We start from the raw sequence: 23163 nt of genomic DNA on the forward strand, positions 1-23163 counted from the left end.
TTTGCAAAGTCACTTCTTAATGTGGGTTATCTTTTTACGTGTTATTTTCAATTAAAATGTTGAGACCTGTTAGCATCAAAAAAAAAACATGGGTTGTAATAAAGATTTTTAGTTTTGACAGCTGCGCAGTTTTTCATTGATCTGCGAGTTGCATAGTTTTGATTTGCGAGAAAGTCTTATGAAAAAAAAAATGCAACCGCAAAACTTTAAGTTTTTTCACTTTTTTTCTATATAAAAGGTGATCTTGAAGAGCAGCAGCATACGGCATAACTGCACGAAAAGATTTTAAATTATGGAAAGCTAAATATAATTACAATGATATTTGCTATCTGGGTTACTTATATTCTACACTGCCTTACCTTTTGTATTGTAAACACTGAGTAAGGATTCAATCAAAGTTTTTTTTTGTTGCTTCATGTTATTTTGTTTTCAGATACTTGTATGTTGGTGGTACTCCTAGTACTGACAATTATTTGCCTATAGTGTGCAGTAGTATGTGAAACATCAAATCCCATAAATCTGAGCGCCTGCTCAGATAAAGTGATCATCCATCCATCTTTCCGACTCTAATATATCCAATGATTGCTCACTTGACGGCTGCTGACAGTTGAATAATAACAGTCATGGAGATCAGTTTAGGATTCTGTGTTGCAACGAGCGAGGCAGATTTCGAGAAGGCTTTGCTCAATGTCCCGTCTAACAAAGGTGAGCTGAACGGAGGTCTCTGAGAAGTTTCCATTTCCGACGACAAAATCAACAGTAGAAGCAACTACAGATAAGAAGTTTTTTTGAATATTGCTCAATAATGATAGCAATTGACTATCATTATTGAGCATTATTCAAACTGAAGTTTTTTAAAATGTGTAATTCCTTTTTAGATGCTCTCTTCGGGTTAAGAATGACTTGTTTTTTGCCAGTTCCGTAATTATTTTAGATTCAGCTGTTTCGGAAGCTTAGTTTCCATATTGTTTGACCTAAACGTGTTATTTTTGTACTTTTCACAAGCTGAACAATGTGGAGCAAACTGTAAGTCGCCCTAGACTTATCCATTCGATTACATTTTGAAACAGTTGATTGAAGTAAATCATCTCGATCAAGTGATTGTCGCATCAATTGATGTCTCTGATAGCAAATTAACTATTTCAGAAGTGAGCAACACAATCACGACCACAACCCTAAATCCTCCTTCTCTGCCGCTTGTGACTTCATCAATCACTGATGTGTCCTTTCCCACCAAAGTGTCTTTCTACCCTCCCAAGAGGCGGAAGTTCATCAACCACGACTTCCTCCCACTCGTAAGTCAACCCTCACCTGACATATTTCACACAGTTTGTCATTTGTTTTAGCAGTTCAAGAAAGCGAGTACTGCAGAGTATTTACTGCTTCGAGTTAGATGGCCGGAAATAGTGGTTTTCGTAAATTTGTTTTCTTAAGCTTTTTTTAAAAAAAAAGTTGATAGAAAGGCGCACCCAGTACAGGTGAATGAGAAGCGGAAAGGCTGGAATAAATTTAAATTTTTTGAGGTTGTGCACTATCACTGATTTTGTCAGGTCAAAGAAACGAAATGTAAAATGTGGAAGTAGGCTTTAAATTCCGAGTTGAAGTCAACGGTTCCGCAGTTTATAAATGTTTTAGCTGTTCAGCTGTATTGAAACCTAGCCGTTTCTTGAGCCTTCTATTACAGCCACACTGAGCTACAAAAATGAATATTTAGAGTGATTAATGAAAGCAGTCAACACTAGATCGCATAATTTTGAGAGATTTATCTTGTTAATAGCGGCAGTAGCGATAGGTGAGCGAGCTATTATTGGCCCTCTCTTGTTGTTTTTACTACGCGAAGTGAAGGGCAGGTTTTCATGAGGTTCTAATTTTCGAAAGTGGCTAAAATTGCAGTGTCGGCGTTTTGTAGATTTTGTTTTGATAAAAGCTGAAGTATGTGACCTTCTGTAGGCATTACTTTGTATCTGTGGGTCTTTGTATTTTGCTCTTTTTGGGTCTTTGAGTGGACATTTTTTGAATCATTAATTGCTCTCAAACGAAGTTTGTAGCAATTATATTAGTCTTGTGGTCTTTTTTATGCGATTTTTCGCTTGACCGATTTTTCGGCCGACCCATTTGACCTTTCGTCCTCCAAAACGTGATAACAGGTAGCGCCCAAAGGGCATTTAGTTATCTTTGATCCTTTAAGCTCGCTGGTCTCCAAGTATGACATTCAGAGAAACTTTTGGAGATGTATACTCATGGTGTGAAGGGCGGTTCTTAGAGTTTGACCCCACCACCCCCCACACAATTCACCTCTCTCCCACATCAGCCCTCTTCATGTGGCTCCCTGTTGACAAAGATTCCCCGCTGCGCTCACCTCACGCCCCTTCAGTTAAGCTAAAGCTAGCTTCACTAAACCGTTGCTAGGTACTGATGAAGCCAACCGCTCACCATTTGTTTGAGAGAAATTCGACGAAGTTAGTCGGGGTTGTTTGTTTATGCTAACGGCGTTTTTCAATAATGCTTTGCTTTCCTCAACTTCTGATATGTGCCGATATTATTTGTTTTTTAAATTGTATATAATAATCTGATCATGGCGTTTTTTTCCCAACATTTCTCGGCATTTCTTCGGATTTATGATTGCTTTATTCGAATAAGCCCTTTTGTGCCATATCAAATAATCAAATTCGATTTGTTGGCAGTTCAGTTATTTTGGGGTTAACTGTTTGAAGTTTTCTGAAAATTTTTCTCGTGATTTCAGTTTTAACAATTTTTCTACAATTGTTGCAAAATATTTTTTTTTAAAACTTTAATTTTCACTTTCATGCGTTTGATTTTTACTGCAGGATGGTTCAGTCGATTTGGTGGAGGCAAAGGAAAGAAGTATACTTCTACATTAGTATTTATTTTACAATTAGACTATTTTATCCTTCTTATTTTTGATACAAGGTAACCATAGTCTCCGCTTTTTAGAGCTTGGCATCATTTTCTGCCTCGTTAATATCCTTCAAAATCTATGGCTATAATTTAAAGCTTTCTTGCTGTGTTTATAATTTCTCAGAAATCAGTTCTTTCCTTTATAATTTTTTTGTCAATTTCTTGTAGTTTGTTGTTGAATCGGTTTAATAGAATGCAGTTTTAGGAATATGTTTGACTGCAGTTTTAGAAATATGTTTGATTTCTCAAAATGATTGATATTTATTATCTGAAACGTTTCTTTGAGCTAGATTTTGTAGTGATGGTTTTTTCGCTTCGATTTAAATCTTCTCTTTTGTCTTTCTGATTGTTTAGTTTAGAAAGAAATTGAATCCAATGGATTAAAGATTTCTCTGAACTGAGATACCTATAAGTAAGTTCTTTGTTATATATTCTCATTTATGTGCAATTTGGCACCCAAAATTTTTATTTCAACACTTCTGTTTAGTTTAACTTCTAAAGTTGCTTCGTGCCTTATGCGTTCTTGTTAACTCTTCTTGGGCCGCATTGTGAGTTGGAATGATTTAGTTTGTAGAGACAAGTCTGGTTAGTTTTTTGAGTTTATCAGTTTTGTCTATCTTATGTATTTTTTCAACTTTACATAGGTGTTAGTATATTTCCAATAATGCATTTTTTTTATTCTCAATTTTAATGCAAAATTTTCCTGTAAAATTTTTGGGCTCAACTTTTAATTTAATTTTTGTCATTTGTACCTGTATTCTCAAAATGTTTTTTGCTTGATTCAATGATATCAATGCAGAAATTTCCTTTTGAAATATGTTAATGTTTTTGATGAAGTTTTCTTGTTAATTACGGCAAGTTCGAGAAGGAGTAGATTCCGACAAAAACTAGGTTTTGACTTCAATGGCGGTTACTGTTGGTTCTCTTGACTTTCTTTTTTTTCGTTGAGCCTCATTTTTGTTCAACGAATTTATGAAAATTGAAATTGGTTTTCAATTGATTTAGGTGGTCTTGCACATTCTTGATGGCTTGGCCAATTTTTGTGGAAGTAATGACTCTTCGAGTTGCCTCCGGAAGTTCTCAGGGTCTCTCTTTATGTTAAAATCATATGACGTCACGCTCACTTCAATTCATCTTATGTTCATTCATTCATGCTATATTTTTACTGCGTTGCATGCGTGCCGTCATTTTGATATAGATTGGATGAGTTTTTTAATCATTCGCGTGAATAGTTTATGTCACACGTGACTTACCTCACTCTTAAAATGACTTTTGCGCTCTCTCTCTCATTTATTATTGCAAACTTTTAATGAAGCTGTTGATGTCATTGAGATAGCTCAATTTGATTGAAGCATATTTGAGAGCAGGCAGCTTTATGGCACATACGGCTAAATAAATTACTATGTATTAGTCTCAAAATTTTTGTATTAGTATGTATTTTGAGATTACAGGTTCATGAAGCTATCGCAGCTATTTTCGGGCAATCTGCCAGATATGTATATACACCTGAAGTAGACCGAGTCCAACCGGAGCTAAGTTTATCCAAATCTTTAACAATGATGTCTTTAATAACCGCCAAAATGTGCTCATATCGGCGAAATTTCCAAAAATAGTTTATAATCAGGAGTTCCTCAGAAAATAGAAACTACTGATGCAATGAAGATACGCCGACAGGTTTTCTAATTTTATCGCTGTATATTTTTTACAGCATTTATCAATCGGCTTGAATTGTTGAACAAAGAAGCCCGAGTTTGTAGTCCAAACTCTCCTCCCCCCCCCCCCCCCCCCCAACAATTGGGGCGTAAGCATTAACTGTATTTATTTCCTTGCAGGTGTCGACTGGTGCACGTGTCTTGTGGAAGGAGGTCCAGTACAAGAGTGCTTGTGTGCTCACAAGGGAGACTGGTGCTAGGTTCTTCCTGCACAGTCTCGTATACAGTACTCCTCTCGCCAAGTCACCACACTTTGAGGCACTAGTCAACAGCGATACTTACACAGGTAAGAACTTATTTACTTCTGATTCATTCATTCCGATGACTTCGGGCTTCGCATGCATGTACAAAAATGTCGAAACAGAAATTATCCATGTGAAACTTAATTGATGACAAAAACTTAAAACCCCGAAGAGCCTGTTCAATTTTGAAAAAAATTGTTGGATATTGAACAGCTTTGAATCAGTTGTAATTAGTTTATTTTCTGTCGATTTCTTTCTCTTTCTGTCTCTTGACAATTGAGCTGGTGGCCGGAGCTTAAAACACTTATTTTTGTTAACATTGTTGTGTCTGCTTCAATTACATGTGTTTTAAAGTTGAGATGATTTGTTGAATTTCAGATGTGAGTTCGGGTCTCTACGAGCAGAAATGTATCACTATCGTGTCTCAATATGCCCTGCATTCGTTCATGTCCAGATGTCTGGACTTCATAGCCACAGAACTCAGGTCAACCTCCCCCCACCCCTCCGCATCCTCATCTTCAATAAGCAGTTGTTCCAGTTGCGAAGAGGTTCCAATGAGGTCTCCTGTCGGAGCAGGCTCTACTGGCGATCTGATTGCGCCCAAGATTGTGTCTAAGCTGTTGATTCCCTTACAGTGTCACTACAGTTCTTGGATTGTGTTCAAGTAAGAACGTTATTAATAGCCGTCTCATCTTCTCAGCAGGATATTATAGTGCTCCTATTTTTTTCTACTTCGTCGAACGAAAAAAATTTCTACTCCTTTGAACAAGAAATTTCTCTAGGCTAGTTTCACTCTTCGCTCATTCTGCTCAAAGTGCTTTAACAGTTGCGCAATTCAAAATGAACCCATAAAGCCCACTTTTAGATGCCCGTTACTCGATTTTTCTTTAAATGCTCTCGTAAGAGAAGCAATTATTGTAAACATGTGTCTTTTTTATGCAAAATTTTTGCTTGACCGTTTTGACTTTTCGAGTGATTTTTACGCCCTTGACTTTTTGCGTTTCTCGTGATCTAAAATTCTCTCTCAATTACAATTTCAAGCAGCTGAACTCAATCGGCGGCAATTTAATACGAAAAGTCAAATGAAAAATGCGCCGAAACTGGTGCCATTTTTCACTTCAAATCTTAATAGTGGTATATGTTGACCTCTAATGTGGTTATTTGAAGCCCACTATTGAACTTATTAGTCCCATTTAGGCTCCTACTCCCCTCCTCCCTACCCTCTCCCCCCTCCCCCCCCCCCCCCCCCCCGACTTAAGCAGGCTGCAATTGATTAGAGCTCCCACTAGTCGTTTGAGAGCAATTCTTCCGAAGTTTAGACGGTTATGTTCTTATGACTTAGTTACCATCTCTAATGCTTATTGGCATTGATAATAGCTTCTGCATTGTCTCACTATGAAACAGGAGTATGTTCAACTACAAAATGACATCAAAATAGTTCGCACTTTAAAATTGGGATCTATTCTGTTCCCCCCCCCCCCCCCAGCTTAGTGAGCATAAATTTTTTATGACCCCCAGGCGCACGTGCTTTTTTCTTACATAGTAACGTGCTATATAACAACATATAATTTGTAACTGGGAGTCATAAAAAACACTGGGGGCCGAAACAGAATAGATCCTAAAATTATTTTCCTACGAAAATCATTTTTTTCCATTATTTTCTTTTCTTTCAATCCCAATCTTGGTTATGGAAATCAACGGCGGCTTTTTTCCGGCAAACTGCTGGTTATGTTTAATTGTTCTCGAACAAGATTTGAATGAATATCATTGTTAGCGTGTGTCTTTTCTTGCAAAATTTTTTGCTCGACGGTTTTGTCTTTTAGAGTGACTTTTATGCCCTTGACTTGTGTTTTGCGGGACCTTAATTTCTCTTTCATTCGAAATTTGAAGCAGGCTGCAATCGGGCTCCCACTAGTCTTTCGATATCAGTTCTCCGATGTTACTCGGTTATGTATGCTAAGTAGAGGCTTTTAAGACTAAAACCATGGAATAAGCAAACAGATTTTGTTTTGAGAAATAAATTGCTTCAGCTGGGTCAGGAAATTAAAGATTTTAAACTGTTTTCTTTGCTGAAAATTTTCCAGTAATATAAACTAAAATTTTAATTGCGCATTTTGAAGTTTCGGGTCTAACAGCTTTTGAAAAACTGCTTTTCTTTTGATATGAATGCTATCTGCGCTTATTATTTCAAGTCTATTTTAAGGAATTCATCACTTCTTGCAGCTTTCTATCTTCCCAACTGCAAATCACAACTGCCGCTTTTCAACCTGTCAATCAAACAGTCACTTTTCGATGAAGTTGGTCTGGACAACTCAATATCAATTCTGGCATGTTGTATGACTGAAAAATACGTTCTGCTCAAATCGGCAAGTGCCTCCAAACTGGTTCCAGCGACAGAGTCTTTGCTGGGTCTGCTTTACCCCTTCCAGTGGCAACTGGCCTATGTTCCACACCTCCCTTCCGCCCATATCGAATTCTTGGAAATGCCACAGCCCTACATAATAGGCGTGAACGTCCAGGACAACGCGTATATTCTGCAGAGTGACTCAATTGCTATAGAAGATAACGTGAACAAGGCTCTGTTTTGTGTTGTTGATTTGGATTCTGGCTTGATTAACTGGCCAGAAGACCAGACTCCCTTGCCACACAAGCGAAGACTAATCACAAACATACAGAACCGACTGACCTTGTATTACACGGGCAATCATCAGGTATTTATCGCTTGATAATACATATTTTCAAATAAGGGCAACCTATGAAATGAATACAAACATATCACTTACAGTTGACGAGTCATCAATAGGTTTGAGAAGTCCAGACAACTGACGCCTTGAAGAGATTTCAGTTTCGTTTAACTAAGACGCCGTGGTCAAGCTTTATATTTCTTCAGTTTGAAATGAAATTTCCAAATATATAGATAGATTTTCGACAACAGAATAGATCTGAAAGATATAGTTTGAGGTTGAAAGCAATGTAGCATGTTAATCTATTGAAATATAAAGACTACAATTTAATTTCTCTCAAACGAAGTTTGTAAGAATTATATTAGTCCTGTTGGTCTTTTTTAAATGCGATTTTTCGCTTGACCGATTTTTTGTCTGACCCATATGACTTTTGAGTTTCATTAGAGGCCCTTAGCCGCGGTTAGTAGTCCGTCATGTGCTTAATGTGGTGAAGCTACTGGGAAAGCTGTAGTTTAGGATTAAAAGGTCATTTTTAGGAGTTTTTGAGCCCAAAAAACGTTGCAATTTTTATTGTTTTTACGTCATTTTTCGAATTTTTTGTTGGACAAGTCTAAAATTGAGGCTGGTTAAAGTTGATTAAGGTCTTTTGCAAGACATAAGTACTTTTTACTCAAAAAATGACGACCATTGAAATATTTGTCATTTTTTGAGTTTTTTCAGCCCTAGGTTTCAAGGAACCTCCTCTAGAGTTAATAGGTTAGTGCATAGTTTCTAGCGGTAGTGGAATGGTTTGAACATTTAACATCACTAATTTTAGCATTTTTTTTATAACAAAGGAAGCAACATTTTTCATTTTTTTTATATTTGTTTTTCCTTATTCAAGTCTTTCCAGACCCAGAACCAGAAAACCTCCATAAGGATTTGATAATATGTTACTGAAGAATTGTTTTGGCCATGGACTCGTTTTCAAGTTTTTAATATCACAAATTTGTAATTTTTTAAAAAACTTGCAATTTTTTTGTCATTTTCTAGGTTTCACCAGCCTCAAGAGTTAAGGAATGTCCTCTAGGGTTTTATAATAGGTTATTACTTAGTTTCTAGATCTATTGGAATGTTTTTCGGGATTTTAACATCAAAAAATTTAGCAATTTTTTTTTTACTAAACTTGCCATTTTTTTTATCTTTTTGACATTTATTGCCATTCATGTTTTTCCAGCCTCAGGGGCCTGAAAACCTCCTTTAAGTTTGAAGGCAATTACTGAAAAAAATTTTGTGGCCATGGATTAGTTTTCATCAGCTTTTTAATATCACTAATTCTAGCTTTTTTATATAATTTGCTAATTTTTTTTCCTGTTTTGAATTGTTTTGTCTGTTTTTAGGTTTTTCCAGCTTCAAGAGCCAAAGAACCATCTCTAGCGTTTGATAAGTTACTGCATAAAGTTAACAAGTAATGGAATGTTTTTCAAGATTTTAACATCGCAAGATTTAGCAGTTTTCGACAAAACTTGCAATTTTTCAATGTTTTTAAAACTTTTTTTGCCTTCATCAAGGTTTTTCCAGATCCAGGTGCCAAAAAACCTCCTTGAGGGTTTGATAATAAGTTACTGAAAAAAATTTATTGGCCATGGATAAGTTTTTTTTCTACTTTTAAATATCACTATTTCTAGCATTTTTTTTAATAAGACTTGCAACTTTTTTTGGTGTTTTTTAAATTTTTTGTCAGTTTTGAGATTTTTCCGCCCCAAGAGCCCAGGAGCCTCCTCTAGGGTTTGATAATAGATTACTGCATATGGATTAGTTTTTCAACTTTTTAAAATCACTATTTTTAGCATTTTTTATATAAAGCTTGCATTTTTTTCAGGTTTTTTGAATTTTTTGCTCTTTTTTTTTACTTTTCTCCAACCTCAAGAGCAAATCAACCTCCTCTAAGGTTTGATAATAGTTTACTGGATAGTTTATAGACGTAATTGATTGTTTTGCTCGATTTTTGCCATTTTTTCAAGTTTTTAAAAAAATTTTTCAATTTTTTTGATTTTTCGGGCACCTGGGGGCCAGGGACCTCCTCCAAGGTTTGATAATAAGCTGTTGCGTAGTTTCTAGAGTTAATGGAATAGTTATCAAAATTTTTAAAACTCGAGTTCTTGCTTTTTTGATAAAATTTAAATTTTTTTTCAAAATTTTGGAAAATTATCATTTTCCAAGTTTATGGATCTTTGAGCCAATGAAACTATTTAACGCTTGAAATTTGGATACTGGATAGTCTCTTGAGACAACTATTACGATTTTTGCAAGGTTTTTATTAAAAGTGGGAATGATTTTCGAAATTGTAGGTCTTGCAGATGGGTTACATGACAGGAGACCAAAAATGGTTTTGAACAACAAAATTTTGCAGCGAAATCTGGAAACTTTTTAAAAATTTTTTTTTATTTTTCAGGTTTTTATGTTTGAATTAGTAACACGGCTACAAGTTGCAGAGTCGATTCTCATCATAGAAAATTTGCCTAGCTCTCTCTCTCTCTCTCTCTCTCTGTCGGTTGGGGTTTCTTTCCTTCTTTTTCTGGTTCGCTTTTTTCTCTCTTTCTTTCTTTCCTTAACTCTTTTGTTAGTACAGCACTTCAGCTGCTGGTATGTGGTGTGATGTCATCATCTATTGCCCTAATTTACGCTGAATTATAGTACAACTGTATGAACATAGTTTTTGATCATAAATGACTTGACTAGCACTTTTAGGAAATCATTGTTAATTGCTTTGAAACGAAGTTTATAGCGATTATATTAGTCCTTTTGTTCTTTTTTATGCGATTTTTTGCTTGACCAATTTTTCGTTTGACGCATTTGGTTTTAAGTCCTCAGAAACGGGATAAAAAGGTACCGTCCTGTGGACACTAAGTTCCGTAGAGCCTTTCAGCTCACTAGTCTCCGAGTATGCGATTCGCAGAAACTGTTTTGGAGACATACTTATGGTGTGAAAGGGGGGTTCTTAGAAATTGATCACCTCACGCCCCTTCAATTAAGCTAATGTCGCCCGACGTTAGTCGGTTATGTTTCTGGTTTCACCTTGATTTTAATGTGTCAATGTAGCGACTGATGAGATCATTGATATGGTGTGTGTTAGTCGAGTGCTATGGCATGTAAAACTGCTCAAATATCGGTTATTTATGTTTCAAATTCTCGATTTTTAGAGATTTGACAGTCGTTGTTTTGCATATTTCAGTTCAAATGTGACTTCAATGAAGAAGTGCAAACTCTACTTATGAACCAAATCATCAGAGAGACAGTCCTAGAGTACATGCTAAAGGTAACATTAATTTACCCTTGTTGAAATCTGTATAATGTGAAATGTTCGATACTAATTGAATTGTTATCAGCGTTACACAATTGTAAAGAGACGTGGCATTTCTAGGTGTTGCGGACTTTAATTGTGATTGTTTCAGTTGATATCAGGGTACAACAGTTACACCACAGCCACACAAGGCACTGATGGCTCCCATTTTGATCACATGGCTTTCCTGTCTGAGAGAGCCACCTCAGAGGAGTCAAAATTTCTCTCCGACTTTGTTCAAACACAAATGTTTGTCTCATTCTTGGACCACATGCGATCAGCCAGAAAGGTTTGCACTCATGATCTTAAAAAATGAATGTTCGATTCTTGAACTTTCAGCAAGTAGCATTAACCAGGCTCCTATTTTGGTTTGCACGTCAGTTTTTCGAACATTGAAGGCATAAAATGAGAGGGCCAAGAAGTAGAGCAGCTACAGAAATGATGCCCAAATTTGTCACCGATACCTAATTCAAAATCCATGCAAGTGTATCCCATCCAATGAATTATAAAATTGCAAACAGGAAATTGTGTTCGTTTTCATTTGCAGGAAACTATTTATGATTGTAAAATCAATCGGCACTCGAATGGTACCTGTTATGTGGGGATATATAAATTGTTTTGCATAAGACTGAGTTATATCTGTGGAGTATAAGCAATTTGTGTTGTTTTAGGGTGGCAATTTTTATTCAGTGTTCAAAAGCCGTCTTGAGAACCCTTTGCCTCACGATGACAAATCATTCGTTCAATTTTGTGGTGAGTTCGAATATTAAGTCTGTCCAAATGTATGGAATCCTTAAAAAATATTTATTGGTTGCATAAGAACTATTTATGAGCAATTTTGCTCCATTTTTTGCGCTTTATCCTAGAGAATCTCCACTTGGAGTATCCACGCCTATATATTATTAACTCGCCTCTACCAGTGAAGAACAAAGTCAAGACTTGTACAAAGTTGACCTTGAAGAACGTGCGAACAGCTGTAAGTTCTGCATTCCTGACTGACTAGGTTGCTCTTTCTGAAAAAAAAAATTGTTGCTAATATAAAAGCGATTGAAAGCGGGCATTAATGCAATTGTAGCTTCATAGTTAAATTGTTGGATTGCTTATAATGATAAATGTTTAATAGCCGCAAAGCGGTAGCAGAGGCTATTTTTGGCCGTCTCTTGTTAGTTACAATCCAAAGTATTTGGATTGTATTGGTGTGCTGATTTTTCTAGGATCTGCTCACTTTTTTCGGCTCTTTCACCTCAAATTAGAGTGGTATTTTTAGTAATAAAGGGAGCAAATATATCGAGTAGGAGCATAAATATCGAGTCATGATTCTTTGCAAGTACCTTTAAAGTGGAGTGAGAAAATGGTATTTGAACAAGTTTAGGTTTTTTAAAGCAATTTTTTTTTGTCAATTTGACTTTTTTCTTTTCAGTGCTTCTGATAAGATACGTATGTGTTCTAATTGCGCCTCTGTGCAATTTCTTGATTTCATCAAAGGTAGTTAATTCTAGTTATCACTTCGACAATTTGTGATAATCAATTGTTAGTGAATAATTGAATTTTGCGCCGTTTTTTTGAATATTTTTGTTGTCTTTTTTTACTTTAGTATTATTAAGGACAGGTATGGTTGATTGCCAATGAAGCATAAATGGAAATTATTGAAGATTTGATTTTAAAAGCTACTGGTTTTCTTTACTTAAATACTTCTCAAATGTTTTTCGTTGAGTTTTGGTACTATTTGGTTTACGTTTCGTTGTCTCATCATTTAATCTCATTTGGGGCAAGTCTCATAGGGTGCTATTTGAGGTTATGTTAATTGATTTAATTTTTCCTGTTCAAAGCTAATGTTTTCTATAACTTCGACTATAATTTTTTCCAGAAATTTTATGGAATTTTTGCTAATTTTTATAGGCAACTTTGCTGACTCTGTCTCGTTAATGAGCGGTCTCGTGGTTGCTAATGATGATTAAATTAATAGAAAGTGTTGTTTCAGACCGTAGGTATTAATTTCTTTATTTTTAATAGCCGCCCTCATCTTCTCAGCCGGCTATTATAGCGCTCCTATTTTTTTTTACTTCGTCGAATAAAAAAATGTTTCGCTTTACCTCATTTTGCCGCCTTTTCAACATTTTGCGTGAAATCTTTTTGACTTCTCTAGGCTAGTTTCTCTCTTCTCTCATTCTGCTAAAAGTGATTTTGAACATCAGTTGCTCAGCAAAGCAATTCAAAATGAACAGAGTCAGTATAAAAAATTGAAGTCAGAAGTAGAAACGGGATAAACCCATAAAGCCCAATTTTAGATGCCCGCTAATTGAACGTCGTTCCTATAAGTCTTAGTTACCATCTCTAATGCTTATTGGTATTAATAGTGGCCCCTGTTGCCTCTCTCTAAGAAACAGAACTATGTTCATCTACGAAATGCCATCAAAATAAATCGGACTTAAAAAAATGTTTTTGCACAAAAATCTTTTTTTTTCAATATCTTCTGTTATTTCAATCCCAATCATGCTTATTGGAATCAACGGCGGCTATTTTCCGGCAATCTGCCGGGTATGTTTTACCATTGTTTTCAAAAAATTAGCGTGATTTTTGCGCTTTCAAAAAATAAAAGCTTTCTCCTTGGCTTTCAATTTTGGCGCTTGCGGTCAACCTGTAAGCTCAAATTTTAAACTAACAGTTTCGTTGACTTTGATACCGTTTGTTTTCGAAATTGTCAGGTGAATTTGTGAATCATGCCTTCTTTCTTAGTTATATTGTCGCTTTTTCTGCTATTACAACTGCTGAAAGGCCTTTTATGTCTTCTAACATTATGTGATTGGCGGTGGTTAGGGAAGATGGCATGTAGTTATGTTTTTCTGCCTTGAGGCCACTGGGTTTCAGAAAGACTGTTTTGTTCCCAATCTAAGGTTGAGTAGAGTCATTATTTTCATATTTTGGGGTTAGTATTTGTTATTCTTAAAACACTATATCTTGGAAACGGAAATGTTTTTCTTTTCGTTTTTGTGCATATAGGTGCTTTGTGGAATGTCTTATTTTAATGATAAATTAAAATTTTAAGTCGTCAGTTTATTAGGTAATTCGATTCCTTGGATTGTAATTCAGGAACTAGTTTTTTTGTAAGTTGTTTTAACTCCTTTTTTGCCTTGACTTTGAGCTTTTGAAACGGGACAAACGAGTAAAGCTTAGCGGGCAGCTTGACCTTACAGTTGCAATTGAGTACCTCAGATGTTTTTAGTAGCTAATCAATTGCTTAATGTTCTGAAATTGCTGTAAGGATACGAGGTGAGAGGTCAGTTTTCGCAGTTTTCGCTGTTTTTGTCAAATTTCTTGAATTTTTAGATAATTTGGATTTTTTAAAAGTAGGTCATAGTTTATATGGCTTTTTGTTTTTCGAAATCTCTTTTTTGTTATTTTTTTGTTCCAATTTTGTTGTTTATGCCAGCTGTCAAAGTATTTTTACAACTTCAATAACTTTCAAAGTATTTTTAGCTTATTTTTTCGAGTTTTTAAACTTTTTGTCGTTTTTCTATGCAGATTTTACAGTGCAGAAAAACTTTTTAAGGCTAGACAATAGGTAAATGGGGGGTTTGACGATCTGGTTATCATAAATTAATTTTGACGCAAAATTGGTTTTGACAATCTGTTTATCATTGATTTTTGAGTCTTCTAATTGATCTGTGCTCTGTTTAGTCTTATTTTTCACAATTTTTCAGGTTTTCTTTAACTTTTAGTGACCATTGAAACAATTTTCAGGCTGAAATTTGGGTTAATCGATATTTTTTAATGACCCAGCTGTTTTTTTGTGAAAACAAATTTTAACAACTTTTTAAATTATTGTTTGCTATTTCCAATTTTGTTTTTGATATTTCCCAGTTTCATTTAATTTAAGGGGTCAACACTTTTTTAGAGGTTAAAGGTTAAAGCTATGGTAATGAATCGATTACAGCATTACAGAAGCTATTCTGAAAGGTTTTTAGCACCTTTTCTCATTTTCAATTTTCTTTGTTTGGATCAGTTTCTGACCTGTTTGGCTTAATTATAGCCCAATTTGTTTGTAACCTGCAGGTTTGCCATTTTGTAGTTTTGACAAGAAGTTGCTGGTTTTGAAAGACGTGTCTTTGAACGTAACTAAAGTTTTAATTAATTAAAATAATTGTTTCAATTTTGATTTTTTAGTGAAAACTGCCAGATAATCAGTAACTTTCTTCCCATTGTGCTCTTGAATCTTTTTAAACAACAAATTTATCTGAGGACAATAACACTAACAAAATTAAGAGGTTTTATTAAAAAATGCTTTTACAAAAAATTTTTTCTGCTTGTTGTTTTTGTTCAGAAAGATAGCTGTGAAATGCCAGTTTGTTTTGAGTTTTTTTTTAAAATTTTTTGGTTATTTGTTATAATACTTATCGATTCTCGTTATCTTAGCAATCAGAAAAGCTACAAAACAAATTCCGTTTTGATAATCCGTAATTTGTTTAATAAATTTTCTGTTTGGCTTGTGCGATTCATTTTTTTCTGGTGATCAATTGAGGAGATTTAAAATTTGCGTTCAATTCTTTGGAGTGTAATTTAGGACTTGTTCTGCTATGTTTTTATTTCGTTGTCAGGATTTTGTTACGACTATATGACGTCACAATCCCTTCAAATCTGCTTTTTGCTCATTCGTTCATGTAATTTCGACTGAATTGCGTGCTTGACGTCTTTCACTCTTAGTGGAGAGTTTTTGTTCATTGGCGTGTTTTAGTTTTTGGTCCATTGTGACTCACCTCACTCTCAAAGATGACTTCGTCACACTGAATTTGACTTTTTTTGCTTTAAATCAAAGAGATACGGTCAAGTGAGTGTGTGTCACTCTAATTGAAGGTTATTTGAGGGCGATGAACATAACATCTTAGCATTATTTTTTTTTCCTTTTTTGGTGCCCTTCTTTACCATCTTTTTTGAGACTGCAGATCTAAGAAGCTATTGTGCTTATTTTCTGGCAATCTACCAGCTATGTTATTAATTACGCTAATTTCATAGTCGCACAGGTGTGATTCGCTAATATTTGGTTATTTTGATGTTTTCGATAACAAGTTTTGTCTTTTTCAGTTGATGAAGTCAACGAATTAATGTCTCCTTCATCGCCTCAAACAGTCGTACAGTGCAATACTCCTGACAACTTTTCAACTCTACACAAGAAATTAGACAGTCTTCATTTAATCATTCCAGAGGCTGGATCAGAGTTTCACCCGCCATCACTTAAAAGTCCCAAAAGTGCTTCTGGATCTCCCGGAACTCCGAAGACCGGAAGTGAAAAGGAACTTTCTAGAACTCCGACTAATACTGCTAATTTGTTTCCTGCTATCAGCCCATCATTACACGCACCTGCCGACATTTCAGCATTCAATTTCAGAAACCCCAAAAAGCTAATAGATGAATTGCTAGACGAATGCAAGACTAAAACTAAGAAACTTCTCTTGGTCAAATTGGGAAGAGAAGTTGAAAATTTGGGAATCCAGGAGTCAGTGTCCTTGCAGGAAGAGAACACACTGATTAAAAGCCTGTGTGATTTACTGGACAGGATTTGGAGTCACGGATTAGCTGTCAAAAAGGTAACTTCAACCTTCATATCAGTCCTATGCGATGCGTTACTGCAATTATCTGACGCTTTTATTAATAGGAAAGATATTTAGGTACCGTTCCTTCAGTGTTTGACCCTTTTTTGCAGCGTGCGTACCTTGAATAATAACCAAGACAAAAATATCTTGATGTAATCCAAGATGATGCATTACATTTGCCGTCTGAAGTAAAACATATCTAAAATGGCCCAGGGTATTAAATGTTTATTAGTTGCTCTCGAACGAAGTTTTAAGCAATTATTGTAAAGCAATTATAGTTATGCAAACTTTCGCTTGACCATTTTGGCGCGTTTATTCTAGAACAGTCTGTGACTTTTCAAGTTTCGCTTCTTCATCAATTGCTCTCATTCTGAAATGAAGTTTGTTGCTTATATAAAAGTGATTGTTAGCGGTTGAGTAACAACGTGGTAGCAGCCTATTGGTTAAGATATGTTACTACTATCCTTGAGGCAGGGGTAAGAACCCGTAGTAGGTCCGAGTTTTTACTCCCAAAAAAACTTTGAGTAACACCCATAAATTAAAAAACCCCCGCCTGTCGTTCGGGAGCAATTCGTATTCTCAACGGCTATTATTTAGGCGCTCTCTGTTTTTAAAATTCGCTTTACCTTCTGATAACGGTTTTCGTTTTACATAAGTCACGAATTTCACGCTTGACTTCTAACTTACCTCACTCACTGTACCAACTGAATGGATTTTGAATTCTTGCACCCATTGAGTTTCGCAACGTAGTGAATACGTTCAATATCAAAAAAACAAAATCAAAAGAAACGGTATAAACCGATAAAGCCCCGGTAATTAAGTCTTAGAGCATTAGGTTATCAAAGTTCATTAGAGTGATTGATAGCTGAATTTAGTGTTAGGCTTAACAGTTTAGAAGCTGAATTAAATATAGTTATAAAATCTAACTAAAACTGCACGTCAAATTAGAACAGTTTAGGACACTAAAAAAATTCGGTCAATTTCTTTCTCGTCTTTTTTTCGTTTCCTGCTTCAAGCACGTCAACGCGTCAATTTGCAGGCTATGGTTTTTTTAACTAGAAGTTGTGTTCCTAAGAAATTTCTTCTTTTCATCAAATCCCTAGTAATCAGCCGTTTACAAAACCAAGCAGTTCCTTTAAGCGGCAAAGAAAACTTTATTTTTACGCTAGAAAAACAAAGATGCTGGGTTGGTAAAACATGCTATCATCGCCAATTGTGAAATATGATATAGTAGAGGAATATTTTTTACCACTGCGTTTCCTTCTCAAAAACAGAATAGCGTGGAAAATACTTTCATAGGATCATCAGCAAAAACAAATTTTCTGGTCAAATCTATATAAAAAACGAACTCTGTTTATTAAACAATCTACCCTGAGATCTGATTTTTATCCTTTCAGCTACTCATCTCTCGAGAAAAAAAATCACAAAATCATTGTTTTTGTTACGAGTTTATTGTGAACCATAATGTAATTTAAAATTAATATCTTTTTTTGGCTTGATTGTAAGTTCGCCTGAAGTTCCTTGTGTAATGTAAACTTTCTTCATCCTGAGTTATTTTTTGTGTATTTGTCTGCTTGTTTGTAATAATCTTCAACTGTTCGATGCATAATTAATTTAACTATGTTGAGGTGCTTTATATCGAATAAAAAGCAAAGTTCTCACACTGCCTCTAACTGTTAGTATCATTACCAGAATTTCAGGAAGTTCAGTGATATTTTTGCCTAGTCAGATTTTTTCGTATTTGGCAACTTGGGTCTAAATAGAATGCATCGATCTTGGCGGTAACCTGAAATACATCTATAATATAAACTTCAGATCTTCATTAAGTGTAACTGATTTGCTGAATATAAAGTGGGTTTCTGTGGCCTTTTTGCGATAGTTAATTGATTTCTTCGTTTTTTTTTACTCTACTAACAGTACAGAAGTGGACTTATAGTATCTGAGTTTATCTTGAATAAAATTCGACAGCATCAAAAATTAAAGTAAAAGACACGTAGAAAATGTCTTAGACTTATGTAGCGCTGCTAAATAAAACAACAACTTTTTACAACGAAGAAGAAGTATTTATATTTGATTAAGGCAATATGGTCATAGTAATATCTAATTGCTCTCATTCTTAATTTTGTAGCAATTTGAATAAACCAGCTAGTCTTTCGATTCAACTTTTTGTGCTGCCAACTTTTTGTCTTACCGTTTGTTCGTCTGACCAACGGGCATCGTGACTTTTGTCGTGAGAAACGGGATAAACTGGTAAGCCCGAACAGTTCTCTAAGAGCCTTACTAGTCTCTAACTGTTTGCAGTTTACCGAAACTGCTGACGAATTTTAAACTCATGGTGCGAATGGCAATCCATTATGAAGTTTTTAATGAAGTTTTTTTGCTTTGGTGATGTCGTTGTAAATTAAATTGAACTGGATGGATTTGAGCAAAAATATTGGCTCAGATTGTCTTCCTTGGAGACTGCGCTCTTGGCTCGTGGCGTTTAAAAAATGGATTCTTTTCCAATATTTTGTAATCAAACTAAATTCCTTTGTCGGAGGCTTTCTTGTGCTGTCTTTTCGAAAACTAGTCTATAGCTAGTAATGTTTGATGTTAAATTTGCTTTCTTTCGTTATCAAATTTATATATCTTGTAAATTTTTTTGAAGCTCTCAATTGAAATGTATTTGAAACGTATTTGAAATGTATTTGAAATTTATTTGCACATTGAGAAATTTGAGGATTAGAAATTTGAACTATTAGAAGGTCTAAATTCTCCAGCATACTGATTGGGTAATTTGATGTCTTGAATAACTTAAATTTTGTCCTTAAACCTTCTCTTAAACTTTTGCTGAAATCGGTTCTTGAGTTTCGTAAATTGTTGGCAGTTTGTTCTAAGAAGATTGGAGCATCTGTTTAATTGCTCTCGAACGAAGTTTGGAGTAATGATTGTAGTCGTGTGATCTTTTTGCTTGACGTTTTTGACTTTTTGAGTGACTTTTAGTCGTCAAATTTGTGCAGGATGTGAAGTTTTTCTCATTCACAATTTTGTGAAGCTGGACTCAAGTGGCGGCAATTTATAAGTGGGTTAAACTTTTTCTATTCAGCAGAAATTACTCAGTTTTTACAACTGAAATTTATTTTTTTCAAAGGGTCACTCGCCTCTGTGGTCTCATCTTGTCGAGTTTGGCAAACGTCAAATGCTCTTATCAACACCATCCAGAACAGTGAAGAACTCCCTTTCATCTGCCGGCTCGTTGCCAGTCAGTCCAAACGCAGTCCGAACAGAACCCAGAATGGCGCAAACCCCAACAGCCGGTGGTCGGAACCCCTCAAGTCAACTAAGCATCTCAACACCATTGCAGACCTTCAAAATTAAGTTTTATCAGCAGAATTTAATGCAGTCAATACGAATTGTGCAATCAATGATAGAGTTGAAGACAGAAGCGAGTAAAGTTAGAGCTTGGATCCGTCTAGCGATTGAAAGGAAAGTTTTGGCTTCGCATATTAAAGAGCTCTTAGGCGATGAAGTTCTGTTACGACAACTTTACAGACCAAACTCGTTTTTTCTTTTTGATGATCAGGAGTTTTCACACGTGGATACAATCACACAGCTAACTTATCATTTGCTAACTTTGAATGCGGTCGATTTTTTCTCATTTACGGACAACTTTCCCGTGTGTAAAGTGGCCTACAAGCTGCACGTGTGTCCAATTCCGAGGATCAATTCAAACAAGATTTCAATTTTGGTGACTGGGTCTCTGAATCAAAGCGAGAAATTGTATTTGCATTCGGACAACAACGAGTTGGCTTTTAAAGTGAGATTTATCATGCTAGTTTTTAAATGTCACGCTCAGGTCATGTGCTTTTTGTATAGTAAAAAAATGACCAAATGAATAAATGGATCTTTTCCGTCCCCCCCCCCCCTCTCCAGCTTAATGGGTGAAAATTATTTGCACCCCCCAGACGCACGTGCATTATTTTTACATAATGATTTACTGGATAATGGCATGTGATCTGTAACTGGGGGGGGGGGGTTCATAACGTACTGGGGGATATGAACGGAATAGATCCGAATAAATATATAGATTTTAATTTTAAGATCAATCGAAAATGGATAATATCTCCTTTTTTAAGAATCTATGCACAAATTGTTGGTTCCTGTAATGGTTTAAACTAATTCAATTGACTTTACAAGTATATGTTGGTAGAAAACAGAATTTTTGTCAAGCAACAGACATGAGGGGGCACCTTTGGGTTCTTTGGAAGCTGTTTTTTTTTGCTTAAATCGCGTGTTATCAAACTGCTTTTCGCCGAAATCATGGTCTACATTTTATTATTGTATACGTGATGAAACAAGAAGTTATTAGACACCTATGATTACCTTTTCGTTCATTTCCAGTGTGACAATTTGGGTCGTCTTCTGACAGTTCGCATCGGGTGTGAAGGGACTTGCAAGACTGCCAACTGGTTCATGGACACCCTCCTCATCCGAAACAGTCTCACTGGACACATCTGGAAGTTTCCATGTGCACAATGGATTGGTCTGGGTTCAGAGGAGGGACCTATGGGTTAGTTGTAGATGTAAATCGCGATGCTCTGCAACACCTAGAAAAAAATGGAGCCATTTTTATTGATGTAATTATTATGAAAAGGTTCACTATAGAAGTCATAACCAAATAGCTAATTTGAGGAATACTGGGTTGAGATTATTTGGTCTCGGGCAACGTTTGAACCACTTATTTGGGTTCTAAGGCACTTGTTTGTGACCATGTCATAGCCCGTCGAGAAGGTTGCGGGGCATTGTGGTCTTGCCGTCACTTTGGGTTTAAAAACTTGTTCACTTCAATTTGATTTGAATTATTTGTTTCACGAGCCTTTTGCATTTGCGTAAATAGTCGTGCTCTACATTATTGAATAAACGTATTCAAAATTGAAGGCTGTTTGTCTGTCCTTCACCGAAGCTTTGAGTAGCATTGAAGCTCAGAATATCAAAAGATGAAACGCATAATTGGGAAACTATATTACCACAGGTTTTTATAACTGTGTTATAAAATAGATATAAACAAGGATGCTCGTTAATGTGCGTTCGCACATGATGTTCCGACCCGAGTTCATCTACACTTTTGACTTAATTGTCAACCAAATGAAGACATAATCAAAATAGATTTTTGAGTTTTATAAAAACGTTTAAAAACCTAAATACTTATTGAATTACATAATGCCATGCCTCATTACAGCGCTGACGAGATCTTTCATTGAAAAAACTACGAAAAAAAAACAAACAACAAAAGAAGCAAAAACAAAAATTTCACGGCAAAATCTAAGTATCTAAATTTGAACGCTCCTAGTAACAACGCCAAAATGCAATATTATAAAACCTTAACTGCACAAATTTACTTTGTCCATACCATACAGCAGAAAGCAATTTTCCGTAATGAGACTAGGTAACCAATAGTACCTGTCGTTGGTTAGATTATGCCATAGGAACGGACTACAGAAGCAGAAAAACTCAAAAAATAAAAAAAAATTTGCAAAAACTCATTATTGAAGCCATTAAAATCATTAGCTATTATCTTAATACTATGTTTTCTTCCCTCCACTTTCATTCATACTAATGCAACTAAATTTATACTGAAAGATTAAATAAGTGCATTTGGGCCACATTTAAAAATCTTCGGGATCTGTTATTACGCGAATGTGCTAAAAGAAGAGAAAAAGAAACACAAGTACACCACTAAATTTTTATTTAAACGCATATTGTCCACAAACAAAACATCAGTTACGACATGATATCACTGAACATTTAAACTTCTTTGAAATCGAAAAATTGAATTAGACCTCTCAATGATGAGAATAAGCTACACTTTGACGAAAAAAAAACAAAAACTGAAAAGTTAAAAATAAAAAAATCATTGAAAATGTATATCATAAACTTTGAGACTATTTGCGATAAATTGAGTGCCTCGGGTAACATCAGTCCTTGAATACTCAATTACAAGCTTTCGAGACCGGTCAGCATTTTACGCCTACCTAAAGATTAAGAAATTAGGAAAAAAACCGCTAATTCAAAAAAAGAATTGAGCGGAAAAGCCATTAACAAATAACTTTTTGGTAATGACTCTTCTGTCATCCATTAATTTTTTGACAACATGAGATTTTCTTTCAATATGACTCCAAAATATCAATAAATATGAACAATTACACTAAAACCACGAAAATTCTGAGAAAACCGGTAGAATCAACGCCATTAAACTCAATTGCTTTCAGCGAAAGGCAATAAAAGCGCTCGATGGGAGCATAAGAGTTATGGCTCTATGAGACGAGAAGAATGTTTGTCCTTGACAAGTCTTCGATACGATAAGACGTTACAATAAGTCATTGACTAAGAAAACAACAACAAATACAGGAAAAAACCAAAAATTCAGTTGAAAATTCGAGAAAGTGTTGAAGCCATTTAAACCATAAGCTTTTCTATATGATCCATTGAACATCCTTTCTAAGCCAATTGGAGCTAACATTAATAGGATAATGTGATGAGATTTCAGAAGAACCACAAACAAAAAAATTCATGAAAACTCGCATCGATTTGATAAAACCAATAGTTAGAAGATAAATCCGCAAATTAGATTGTTTTTGTTAAAATAGGAGTTCCGGTATATACTGAGGCGTTCGTACAGTTCACGACGATAAGTTTACGATTGGTTAATATTCAAAA

The 23163-nt window shown here is 35.3% G+C and overlaps 1 protein-coding gene across 1 annotated transcript in view; it reads left to right on the forward strand.

Moving 5' to 3' along the window:
• Positions 1–412: 412 nt before the first annotated feature.
• Positions 413–23163, forward strand: part of LOC142354673 (DENN domain-containing protein 5B-like) — a 57402-nt gene continuing 34651 nt past the window's right edge. The window contains 11 exon segments of the mRNA XM_075407029.1: positions 413–705; positions 1147–1295; positions 4752–4917; positions 5252–5537; positions 7077–7584; positions 10772–10855; positions 10992–11168; positions 11551–11632; positions 15959–16461; positions 19598–20263; positions 20848–21016. Of these exon segments, the coding sequence (XP_075263144.1) occupies positions 624–705; positions 1147–1295; positions 4752–4917; positions 5252–5537; positions 7077–7584; positions 10772–10855; positions 10992–11168; positions 11551–11632; positions 15959–16461; positions 19598–20263; positions 20848–21016 (2872 nt within the window). The 5' untranslated portion in view covers positions 413–623.

The sequence above is a fragment of the Convolutriloba macropyga genome, chromosome 15, assembly GCF_964194025.1.
Source record: "Convolutriloba macropyga chromosome 15, txConMacr16.3, whole genome shotgun sequence".
In the NCBI taxonomy this organism is placed as follows: Eukaryota; Metazoa; Xenacoelomorpha; order Acoela; family Convolutidae; genus Convolutriloba; species Convolutriloba macropyga.